The 12,734-nt window shown below is 37.9% G+C and overlaps 1 protein-coding gene across 1 annotated transcript in view; it reads right to left on the bottom strand.

Annotated features, from left to right (window-relative positions):
- Positions 1 to 31: 31 nt before the first annotated feature.
- mettl24 (methyltransferase like 24) overlaps positions 32 to 12,734 on the bottom strand; it is a 36,508-nt gene continuing 23,805 nt past the window's right edge. The window contains exons 3-5 of the mRNA XM_032585603.1: positions 12,452 to 12,585; positions 5,113 to 5,332; positions 32 to 1,819 (exon numbers count right to left, since the gene is read on the bottom strand). Of these exons, the coding sequence (XP_032441494.1) occupies positions 1,466 to 1,819; positions 5,113 to 5,332; positions 12,452 to 12,585 (708 nt within the window). The 3' untranslated portion in view covers positions 32 to 1,465. The remainder of the gene's footprint in view (positions 1,820 to 5,112; positions 5,333 to 12,451; positions 12,586 to 12,734) is intronic.

The following is a 12,734-nucleotide window of genomic DNA, read 5'->3' as shown; positions in this document are numbered from 1 at the left end:
TTACATTTACTTGAGTAATTTTTTTTTAAAAAAATGTCCTTTTAGGAGTATTTTTACTATGCTGTGCTTTTTACGTTTACTTGAGTAATTTTATTATGACGTGTCGCTACTTGCTACAATTAAACACACCTGTAGTTTTTGTTGAAGTTTTATAGGTTTTTGCTACTTGTATGAATTATTGTCCTTAAATTACCAAAATTTTGACTTTATATTTGGTCCATCTGATGATGTAAGTTTTTAATATTAAATGATTGATAATTTTATCAGTTACTCAGTACTTTTGTAGACCTTTTTATGGTTTTGCTCTTGAGTAATTTCTTGGAAGGCTGCTTTCTACTTTTACTTGAGTAAAAATATGTTTAAGTAGTTCTTCTCTTACTTGAGTACAATTTTTGGGTACTATGCTTACCTCTGGAAGTGTCCTATTCAAGCACGATAATGTTCCTTGCCACAAGTGGGAGTGATTTGAGAAGAATGACTTGATAAATTAGAAAAATCCACAGGATATGTTTTCAGTTGTTTGGACAATGACACCTCATTGATGACAGAGGAAAATTGGCCCAAGATGGATGGCAAGGCAGAGTATCTCAAATGACGATGATATGCAAAATACCATCCCTGAATGCATCACATATTAAACTTTGAAGCAGATGCGCTGCTGCCTCAGATGGCCCTACTAGGTGATGTAGCAACCAGCTAGAACAAGAATTTGAGGCTACAGTTTAAACAAGCTCACCAAAGAGAATAAACAAGAAAACATCAGACCACTTGACCTACTACATTCAGATGGTAGATGGTCAGATAACATGGAACTATGATTTCACTTTCCAGGCGGTAGGAGGTGGATGACTTAGTACCACATAGCCCAGCTAAAACCCTCCCAGGCTGGTTTCTTTAACAACACTGATCTCGGTGTACTCCACTGGCTGCCAGTCACCAAATCTCAGTCCAACAGAGCACATTTGGGATGCGGCAGAACGAGAGATTCCTATCATGGATGTGCAGCCAACCACTCAGCAGGATTTGTGTGATGCTGTCATGTCAATATTCAAGAAAATCTGTGAAGAATGTTTCTGACACATTGTTGAATCAATGCTCTGAAGGGAAAAGGAAAAGATACTAGCAAGCTGTACCTTATAAAGTGTCTGGAGAAGGATTGTATTCTTGTAAATAGCATACTGCCTTTTGTAGGCAGTATAAATTGCTTCTTTGTTATATTCCTCTTTCAAAGAGGGAGGTTCTTTCATTTACCTTCTCCTTGGAACATTATGTTTATATTATGTTTTTATCCACTGTACAACCTGTGTGGTCTGTTGGCCGTAGATGTTTATGAAGAGGGAACGGCTGGCTGTGAGCCAGGCTTCAAGCATGTCTAAATCAGGCTGACCTGCAGCCAACAAATACAGAGTCTCTGGAAGTAATTACTTCATCTATGTGAGAGGTCGTCACAGACCAGAGACAGAGTCTAAAAAATTAATTTTTTATGTTTATGTGCCGTCCATGAAGGCTTCCACCATACGTTCACCCAGCTCAGGGTGTAGGCGCTGCTGGCATTCAAGATGTTCTTGTGTAAAAAAAGATGAGGTTTGTTCGGATTGCTGTGGACGTGAAAGAGGCGAAAACCTGCTCGTTCGAGCTCCTTTAGCAGGCTGAACCAGAACCGCACCACAGACGGGTCATCGCCGGCCACCTCAAAGCCCGCCCAGTGCAGGTGAAGTTCCAGCAGCAGTTGACCCACAGAGTCCAGGACTCCTTCCAGAACAAGGTTCTCCAAAATCTTCCACTCCGCGCTCTCCATGTCTGCTTTTAGTACATCCACCTAGAACACAGGGATAAAAAAAAAAAAAAGATTTGGAAAAAAAAAGAAAACGATTTCTTTCACACCAAGATAATAAATGAGTTCTATTGTAGCTTAATAATAACACTAAGGTGCAACGAGTTATTGAATTCAAAAGCTATTAAAGGATGTAAAAGGAGTAAGTGAAGCTTGGCCTCGGCTGTTGCTTCAGCAGTGCTGATGATGGATTGAGCCGAATCACAACTTGACAGGGCTTGCTGGGATGGAATGGGGAGGAATTGCTTCCTAAGATGAATGTTAATAGCACCCTGAGGTCATATTTATGTAAATAGACTCATGCGTGCTCAGTGCTTAATGCATCTCTCCAGGACATTGAGTTTGATCAGAGGTTTAGCAAACTACTAAAGTTGCCCTGTTTCTGACCTTTCTGAGTTTAAAAGTTAAAGATAAGTGTTTGCTTTGAAGAGGAAATTAGACATTATAGATGCACCAAAGATGACATTTGAGCATTTCTTAGTGTAAAATAAAAATGTTCATAAGTCTAAATAAAAATATAAAACAGTTATAAGTGCTCTGCAAAGAAGTATTAAATCGTCTTTTATTTATATATGCTTCAAATTTTTTTGTAATTTTTCAAGGTAGTTATGATTGTTTATTAGATCTTAACAACTTTAATAATGCTTTTATCAGCATTGAACTGAGAAGTAGTTTTTATAATGAGCTCCACGGTTCCAACAGGTGTTTGCTACATGCTGCTGGCTAGTCTGAAGGAGTTGAGAGAGGGAGTAGAAGGGGACGGTTGCCTGTGAGGAGGAAGTTCGAAAGCTTGGAAACTGCAGTTCTGAGGAGGAGCTGCGCCAGGAAGGCGGTGCTCGGTCCCTCCAGGCGTTTTGCACAGCTGAATGGTTGCCACGGGTGATTAAAGGATTTCTCAAACATGCATGGAAGAGTCAAGGCAACACTCCAGTTTTGCTTTTTAAGAGGGAATAACATTATAACCTAATGTGAAGATCAAAAAAGTCGATTTTACACAATACTGCCCATTTACTGCCCATTGTTTTCTTGACTTGAGTTGGTTTTTCACCCTTTTTCAGTACAGTTCTTTAACTTGAGGAGCATATGTTTTATAATGTGAACTTAAAAAGTACAGAGGAAAAAAAATATAGAAAGTAAGGTGGAATACCAATGTATTACACAAATGAATACATTTGTGGAGAATTTTGTTCCACTGAACACATCATCCCAATTGTTATACATAATGGTGGCAGCATCATGGTAATAATAATAATAATAATAATACATTTTATTTGTAACGCACCTTACATTTCAAAGAAATCTCAAAGTGCTATATGGTGGGGTATATATAGCTGTAACTGTGGTGAAAAGTGGCAAAGTTTGCAAAGTGTTGACTATTTGGACTGACGTGCACATTCACACCACACTTTTCAGATTTTTATCTTTAAAAGATTTTGAAAACTGTGTACCCTTCTTTTCACTCCATGTGCCAGCCACTTGGTGTTGATATATTGAATTCCAACAAGATCTATCAAAGTTTAGGGAAATAACATAACAAAATGTGAAAAAGAGAAGAAAAATGATATGGATCTTTCAAGCCTCTAGATGTAGTTAAAAAAATGGAAGAAAAATACCAGAAAACAGCATGCTGTGGTGGAGTAGGGGATCGCGCAACCCACATTTGGAGGCCTTGAGTCCTCGACGCGGCCGTCGTGGGTTCGATTCCCGTACCCGGCGATATTGGCTGCATGTCTTCCCCCCTCTCTTTCCCCCTTTCCTGTCAGCCCACTATCGTATAAGGAACACTAAAGCCCACAAAAGACCCCCTGGAGGGGAGAAAAAAAACCCCCCAGAAAACCTTATAGAATCTTAAAGTTGTCAAAATATTTTATTTGAAGTAATAAATTTCCTTATCATCTTCTTATCGAGTTCTGTAGAAGTTTGGTGAACAGGCATAAATTTAAACCAGATGTGTAAAAGTGAAAAAAAAATCATGTCTTTGCAAACTGAGGACCAGGTATAAGAAATACTTGATTGGTCACCTCATGTCTGGTTGGAGGACTGGGCAGTCTTGATTACTTAATTTTATTGGCTTATAGTGCAGTTAAATATCCAGTACGCAGTTCTTTTCTCCAAACAAGATGTGACATTCGGCAACTGACATTTGTTTCTTTGTGAGTTGTTGTGAGTGTTTTGTCTCAGTTGGTCATCAGAGCTCCGTAAATGAGTCGTTTGTGCAGTTTTTACCCATTGCAGACCAATGCTCCAGGCAGCACAAATGCATATGTTAACCTTTCTGAGTGACTGTTTCCGGTCTTAGGGGTCTGGCAGAACCTTTTGAGAGGGAACAATTCTGCTAGTGCCTTTGCTTGCTCCGCTGGCACACCAAGTACTCACATTAAAATCTCATTATGAGGATGTGTGCATGGTCCTGCATTTAAAATAGGTTGACTACTGTCTTCAGTAAACCAGCACAGTGTGCCCACCCACACACTACACACAACGACAATGTTATATTTGTGCATTTCACAAACTGAATCATCGCAATAAACTGGCAGATTCCAGAAAATGAGTTGAAATTGGAGTTGAACTAGGATAAAAACTGCATCTATATTTAAGAAGAGGCTTTCTAGCCAAGAGTCATCTTTAAATTCGAATCTTTCAGCTTCCAGCCTATAAAAGAAAAATAAGAGTAGGTTAACAGGGGTTACTTACTTCATAATACAAAAGTACCAGCATGAGCAGGCAATATGCAATTCATTAGTCATTAATGTAACACTACTGGAATTGCAGCAACACAGTGATGTGAAAAAGTACTTGTCTTCTGGCAGATTTCTTGGCTAGGCAGGATTATGGACAAAAATAAGAGAAAGTAAGGTGGAATACTAATGTATTCGATTCCATTTCTTGTAGGTGATGGCACAAGAAATTCCTTGCACAGGACCTGTAAGTGATTTCTAGGTATGTTTATTAGTTTATTAGTGGGCATGAAGTTGTGTGTTAATGGTCATGTATGCAAATCCTTATCTGAGGAGCAAGAGAACCCTCAGCCCTGTAAGTTTTTGAAGTGGTACCATTAAGTGAGATCAGATTTAGGAGCAACATGGACTCATTAATGGTAGGATGTTCCCTTAGATCTTGAGACAGACACCCAGGAGAGGAATCATAATGAGGGATAATTTATGGTGAGATGCATGAATGGATCAGTACTTGCACGCAACACCCAAATAACATTGAAACAACAAAATAAATAAATACTGTAAAGCTAAATAAATAAATAAAGCTGTGTTGCCACTTACGTCTCTGTGTCCAAAGTCATCAAGGATGGTGGCTAGTTTCTTGTTTGCTTGTCTTTTAGGGACAAATGCTGGACTGGGGTCCCTCCAATCTACAGAGATGCGGTGGAACCACATTTCAGCTTTTTGTAGGTGAGGTTGCTCCAGGCTAGGATCAAAGCAGTGGACCTCACAACCTGATTGTGCAAGAAAATGCTCCATGGAGTGATCATCCGCTCCCAACCTGAAGACCACAGGAACCAAAAAAAGAAAGATTCACAATTACAACTATTACTACTAGAAAACCTTTCACTGTGAAGGTATTTTGACCAAGTCCTCAGTTCTGCCAAACAAGGGATAGCTTGACTGGCAGATTTACACCAGATGTAATGAGATGCATTTCTTCTCAATGATTTACATCTTTCTTGTTGGTCAACAATATTTTCCTAAGTCTTATTAAATCGTTTTTATTATTATTATTTGAAAAATGTGAGTCAGGGATTTATGTTGTTGAGTCAGGCCTTTTCGACTGCCCTAATGCTGCTGTTTCTTTAAATCTCTTTTGTTGTGGTCGATTTACAATACCTGGCTGTACACTGACCTTGACTGATGCAAGATAGGCCATACTGTGATTCAAATGTTGCTTTAGGTTTCCTTTGAAAACTTCTGAATGGGTCATTGAGTCACACTAGTGGTAATAATAGTAGGCTGGCGACTCTTTCACTGTGGTTTGATTTTGGTTGGAGTCCCAAAGCCTTAAAAATGGCTTCGTAACTCTTTCCAGACAGAAAAACTCCAGTGACTTTGTTTCTCATCTGTTCTTGAAATTTATTTTCAGATCAGGGGAAGATGGGTTTCTTTTTTGAGATCACCTAGCCCACTTCATGTTGTCAGACAGGTGCTATATGGGTGATGTGCTAACAGTACAGGTCTAAAGAAAATTGACAGAAAAGCAAAAAATAGAGGAAACCTTTCATGGGCTAAATCCCTTTATACATTACTGTATTGACTCAATTACATCAAATAAAACCAAGATATACAAGCAAAAAATAAAAAATTGGAAATTGGAAAAGCATGACATGTTTCTGTTAAAATGATCTCTAAAGTATTTATTTCTAAAGAGGGCAAAACTGTCTGTTCTGACAGTTGACTCATTTCATTTTTCATTTAAAATCAAAATCATGGGGACAGCCCATAAAATGACCATGTTTTCAAAGCCTTATTCTCTGAGGATCAGAAACATCTGTACTAAATATTGTGAAAAGCTAAAAATTGACTATATGAATGTTTAGGATTTTTACAGCAGATACCCACTAATTCCTTTTAGCTTAGTCTAGATGGGATGAGTTACAAACTTACTTTCTTAGATCAAATTTTAACATCGTAAGACAGAGGTTGTTGATCGTAGTAATTTAGCATTTTTACATGAGTATAAATTAAGTGAACAATACTCTAACCATAATCTCAACTGAATATTTCTGGTACAGACCTTACTTTATTAACTCACACAAAGATATGGGAAGAAATACAAGTGTGAAGGGTGTTTACGGCAGAGAAAATTTTGTGACTCTCCTTTGTTACTCCTGTTTCTTTTATGTTACTTTTTTGTACTTGTTGCTGCTTGTAAGAGCCATACATTCATTACTTATTTTCTCTCTCTGTTAACTTCCCATGTCGTCATGTGTGCGCATGGTGGTCTCTGGTGGTGTGCGGCATTTTGTGTGTGGTGAGCGTTATGAGTTTGAGTGTGTACAGGTGCATGAAGAGGACCTGGATCTTGTGCTGGGGTGAGTAACTTTCTGCTGAGGTTTAATCAATCCTGTTGGAAATGTCATTACTTGGTGATGTGAAATGCAATTATCAAAGTAAGTGTTTGTTCTTTTTTAAGCTTGTGAAATGGGGCAATAAAGTCCACAATGAGCAACGATGCAACTCATCTTGAGTGCACACACCCATGTCTTAGCCTGCTGCAGCCTTTGGTGATCTACTTAAGTTTTGTATGCTTCAGTAAAGCTCCTCAGATCATCTGTTTCAAGTGACTTTGCCTTTATTTGGACATTTCTGTAAAACTCAAAAAGACAATGCACACCCTGTACATGTCTGTTACGGATTCCCTTCTCTAATCCCACATTATCCCCTTCCCTTTTCTCCTAACTCAGTTTCTCCTGCATTCCCATGTCTCCCGTTTGTGCTGCAACTTTTTCCTGTAATTGTGGCAGTGGGAATACAATTCATCGACGGATGAAGCACCAGATCCCTGAACGCATCCCACTTGCAGAAAGATGAGAGATGAGTAGATGCGAGGGACTGATATGAAAGACGATGTCTCTTTTTACAGCACGAAATGTGTCATTGACAGTTTCCCATTCTCTGGTGTGAATGACTGCAGTACACTGTAGATGATAGCTTAGGTATCGCCCACATCCCAGCAGGGAGAAAAAAGGGGGGCTTACAATGCAACAAAAGCCTTTCTGAATGACGATAGTGAAAAACACCGTCATTTTCTAACATTAGAGTAGCGTGCAAGAGTAGAGACACTCTGGGTTGAGGGTACCATAAACTGGTGCAGTGTAGAGAAAATTCTACTAAAAAGCAATAGTACAGATTTTTTGAAGTAGTTACCTCCTGAAGTCTTAATTTAAGATAAATAGCTAAAGCTAATGGTAAATCTAAGAAGGGCTAAAGCCAGTGTGGATTATTTTTCTTAAAGCATTTCCAATCTCACAAATTTGGTTGGTCTGCTTAGTATGATTGTATGGCTTAAAAATCCTAATTTATTTCATTTTCAGATTCTGTTATAATGTCTCACCTCTTATCTCTATGTAATCGGATCCTTTCTGCATTGTTCTGGTTTTATTAAGTGATCAGGCCGTGACATGGTTTATCTTTAAGAAAGGATGATTTCTCGATTTATTCTGACGGGAACAAATAGAAAACAACCGTGTTATAGGCTGCCCGCTCCAAGTCCTACACAAAACAAAAATACATAACAGAAATTAACTTCATAAATCTATAAATAAACTGGATGTATTAAGATGAAAAATAAACAGCACACACCTCTACCACAGGACAATATGACAAAAGGGGAGGGTCTAAGGGGCACAAACAATTTAAAGACAATACCACAGAAGAAGAAATAAAAAAAGGTGGGGCTTCCGCTCTTAAAGTAACACGGTTAAAACAATGACAGTTTTTTAGAGGTGTTTCAGTCAGATAAGAAACAATACAAACAACCAAAAAAAGGGCATTTTGTGTAATTGTAACAAAAGAGAAATACAACCAGGTGACATCTATTCAGACCTTTTTCAGATATATGACGTTCACTAACATGTCAAAATTTTCTTTCCCAAACTTTAAGCTCATGAAGTTGCAACTTGTTTTTATCTTTGTCAGTGGAGCGTACTTTGCAGCTGAATGCATTATAATGGACAAAAAATAATTAATGGTCTTTGTTGGTCTCTTCTGTTCTTCTGATGTTACGATACAGACACAAAGCTTTTTGTGAGCCATATGAATGTCCAAAATGCTGTTTTTATTTATGTATTGTTACTTTAAGATTTTTTTTTTTATCATAATGTTGTTAATGGTGTCTTCCTTAACAATTTATTTGTTTTAGAAATGTAAGCTTTTAATATAAACATACTTCAAAAATTCTGACCTTAAAACAGATTTAGAGATGATCAACAAATTCTCACTGAATATTTTTTATGGCAAGAAGCTAAATAATTATGACATTTAATTCTACCTTCTCTTACACTGTTTGCATAGAAGAAAACACTTTACCCCATTAACTTGCTTTGGATTCAGTGATAATAATTACAGGGTTATATTGCCTGTCTGCACAATGTGTTAGAAACTACATTTCCTCAGACAGCAAACATGGTCCATTTATAATAAAGTGAAGGTATTTTTACTTCCCTGCTGAAGAGCTAGCCTACATAAGTGTTCTAAATTTGTAGCTGCATGGCCTTGAATCTTCAAGGACGGTTGTGCACCAATTTCAGGGAAGAAAAATCTTCTCTGCACTTCAAGACAAGTTGATTGTGGTTCAGCAGGAGAAGGTGAACTCTGATGAAAAAAATAATGACTGGTTTTGCAAACGAGTTGGGTCTTTTCATACTGTGGTAAAGGAATGGAAAAACCTCTTCAGATTGTATTGTAAATTATAAACCGAAGTGGCAGAGCCCATCAGCAGAATGACATCTAGACTGCTGGCACAGACACACACAAGTATGGAACCAAAGAGGATTAAAAATTCAAACACAGACAGACCACAAATCTGTCTCAATCAATCCATCTGTTTAAAAAAATATAAGGGAGAGTGCTCTGTTGACCAAACATGGAGTCAAATGTGCCAGTCCTTCCACTGCAGACATTAAACAAGCAGCAAGGTGAAAAATGGGCATATAGATTTCTGCTCTCATTTTGTTGAGCCCACCAAAGGTCAAACATGCCACTGATGTTGTAGGTTTTCATTCAGTCATGACCAAAAGACTGTAAAGGGAAAACAAGTACATGCGGTGTAAATCCAGACTTGTTTGCACCTCTGATAAAGATGTGTAAAAAGTGTTGTAACACTTTTTACACGAGGAGCTTGCTTACACAAGCTCCTTGTATAAGCAACATAATATCACCTTGAAAAATTCAACCTTTAATTTGAGTCTGTTTATCCAGTGGGTGAAAAGAATTAAATCACAACTAATAATTGCATTTTAGAAAATTGCTGGTGTGACAGCTACCTCTACTGCTGCTGGAAACACTTCTTGATACAATGTGTATTCTACTTCTAAAACATTTCACAAGGTTGGGTCATAAATAAGGGGTGTCTCTTGCCAGTCCACCTTTACAAAGTTTATGTCTGGGGAATAGAATAGTTAAATTTTTTGAACAATTTCTGTGTAGATTTAGCCATATTATTTGGATCAACCTGCTTAAAGACACAATGACAACCTATTTTCAATAGTTTTTTTTTCTCAGAGTTCACCAGATTTTTATTTTTAGCCACCTAGTGTTTCCAAGCTCATAAAGTCATACCCTAACAAGGTTTGCCAAACCCTGTTAGCTTCTGACAGTAAGCTATGGAGATTTGGCTTCACTTCCTTACTTTCGTTCTCATTGTGTGCAGTGACAAGATAAACTTTGGTACATCCTTGCTTGTCACAGTTCAAGTTGATTCAAATGTGAATTATTGCTCTAACTTTGCATATGGATTAGCTTTGGCAAGGAGCTGTTCTCATATAGCATTTCATAACAACGATCAATACACATCTGCCTTATTTGAAAGTGATGTTCTCCCTTATTTCCTATTTTAAATAATGTGTAAGAGAAATGTGTCTCTGTGTCATATTAAAAATGCAAGGAAATAGGATGTTATGGATTATTAATTAGAGGTTCCTGACAATTATTGTTGTAATTGCTGTCAGTAATGATGCAACAAACATGTAAAACAAACATGCAACAAATGTATTGTAGTATTTTTCTCCCATTGACTAATTGTATTAAAATTAAAGGTAGGATACTTTCTCTGAATTTTCCGGTATGAGATCATGCTACTGCAATAAAAAAAATTTTTTTCTTAAATGTAAATGTTTTTTTTAAATGTTAAAAATGATGCTCATAACCCTGAAGTTGACCTTCAGTGACCAAGTCCCTGCACTTCCACTCACCTATTTACATCCAACTCTTACATCTGATCATCTGGGCTGACACTTTTCTTAGACAGTATACACTGAGAAAGAGCTGTTTCATTCTCAACTACAAAACACCATGTCAAAGAGGGAAGTGTAGGAAGGCAACAGGAAAAGATGAACTCTAAATATAAATAGTGGGGGGTTGAGAAGGTGACCTTTCATGTGGAAAAGCATTCTGAATCCATCCCTCTCCACACACAACAAGCAACAAGCAGCCGACCAATGAGAGAGCAGCTGCTCATCTTTCCCAGACACAGCTGCCTTCAGCTCATTATCCGCAGAGCAAATGAGGTCCATCAACAGAAAACAAACGGGGCACAGCTAGTAAATACATCCACCGAGATGTGATGACTTCAAGGCTGTACACAGAGACACCTGTGTTTTGCATTCCTGTATAACCCAGCTCTATGTGCAGCTGTGAACTGTAGTTTGAATCTAAATAAAGTGGTGGAAACCAGTCCTGATAGCAGGATGTTCAGCATGGCTAGCTTTGTGTCAAGAACATGACCAAGAACTCGGTTGGTGTGTGCATAATAATAGGAGGTCAAATAAGGAGCATATCAAACAGCACTGCAGAGTGAAATTTTCAAGAAAATTTCTGTCGTTGTCTTTCTTTTATTGCCTATCTTGCCAGAGTTGAGGGGTGACTTGAGTGTTTTGATTTCATCACGGAGCTCTCAAAGGATTAATTGGACTGCAGGAAAACGTGAAAAGAAGGTTTTTATTTCCTTAAAGCAAAGAAGTAATGACTCACATGTTATAATATTGCCATTCAGATTAAGTATCCAAATGTTTTCCATTGGCTGTATTTCCAGTTATTGTTTTACTTTTCTGTCTTATAAGCTAAGCCTGCCCTCCCTCCCCCGTCTACTAATATGGTCAAAATATTAGTTCTTACATTCATTTGCTTCTTTGTACTAGCTTAAAACATGAAAGCCAAAAAATGTTTCTGATTTTAACCAGACAAAACATTAAAAAGTTCAAAAAGTGTGAATACTTTTACAGAGCATTGTCTTTTCTGATAAATGGAGATTTCCATCAGTCAGCCTTAGAGTATCACTGTCTAACTTGTTACCTTTTTATCGCCCCTCCAGTGAGAACCAACCATGAAGAATCAGGAGTGAACTGACTCCATTGACTCACAGGGTCTTTGTGTCTTGATGCCAGGACACCTGTGCTGTCTCTCAGCAGTCAAATTACTAAGCTCTCGCACTGTAGAAAATGCCTTTCAGGTGTCTGTTAACCCCAGCCAGAGGGAGGGCAGGCAGGGCAGAGCCCGCCAAGATAAGATGATCCTCGACATAATTCAGCTGGGAGGATTTAACCCTCCACCCTCAGGGAGGTCAGACACCTTAGTGATTTGGTGGATCTCATTCAAAATGACTAGATAAAAATAGAAATCCCAAAACAGGGTAAAAATGTTTAAGAGTCATTAAATCACATTCTTTTGAGGAAATAAATACAAAATATGGTAAGAGATAGACATGGGAACAATTCTTTATAAAGAACTAAATATCTAAAAAAAATAAAAGGGATCATAATTTTGGATGACTAAGTGATCCATATATGTATTTACACATAACCAATAAATCATTTTGCACTTTAGCTTGCCCCCTTACACAAATATATTAAACATGCACAGTATGGATGAATCAACTTTTTCTCATACCCACCCAAAAGAGTACACTCTACAGTTCTTGCTCTTCATCCTGTGGGTTATGCTGAATTTTGGATCGAGGCACACAGCCCAGTCACCAGTGGATGCTCCTGTAGTGGCATCATTATTGACTACTGAAGCACAGGTTACCTGGATACAAACAAAGACACACAATATGTACATGTGGCAGCAGATGTCTATTTGAAACAGTTATTAGTCTTAACATCTGAGTATTTCAAATACTGAAGCATTGCAAAAGTCGTATTCACAAAGCAAAAGCAGGCCCTGAATTGGAAATG

The sequence above is a fragment of the Xiphophorus hellerii genome, chromosome 15, assembly GCF_003331165.1.
Source record: "Xiphophorus hellerii strain 12219 chromosome 15, Xiphophorus_hellerii-4.1, whole genome shotgun sequence".
NCBI classification, from domain to species: domain Eukaryota; kingdom Metazoa; phylum Chordata; class Actinopteri; order Cyprinodontiformes; family Poeciliidae; genus Xiphophorus; species Xiphophorus hellerii.
The sequence above is the reverse complement of the archived record's forward strand: the minus strand, read 5'-3'. Positions and strand labels throughout refer to the sequence as shown.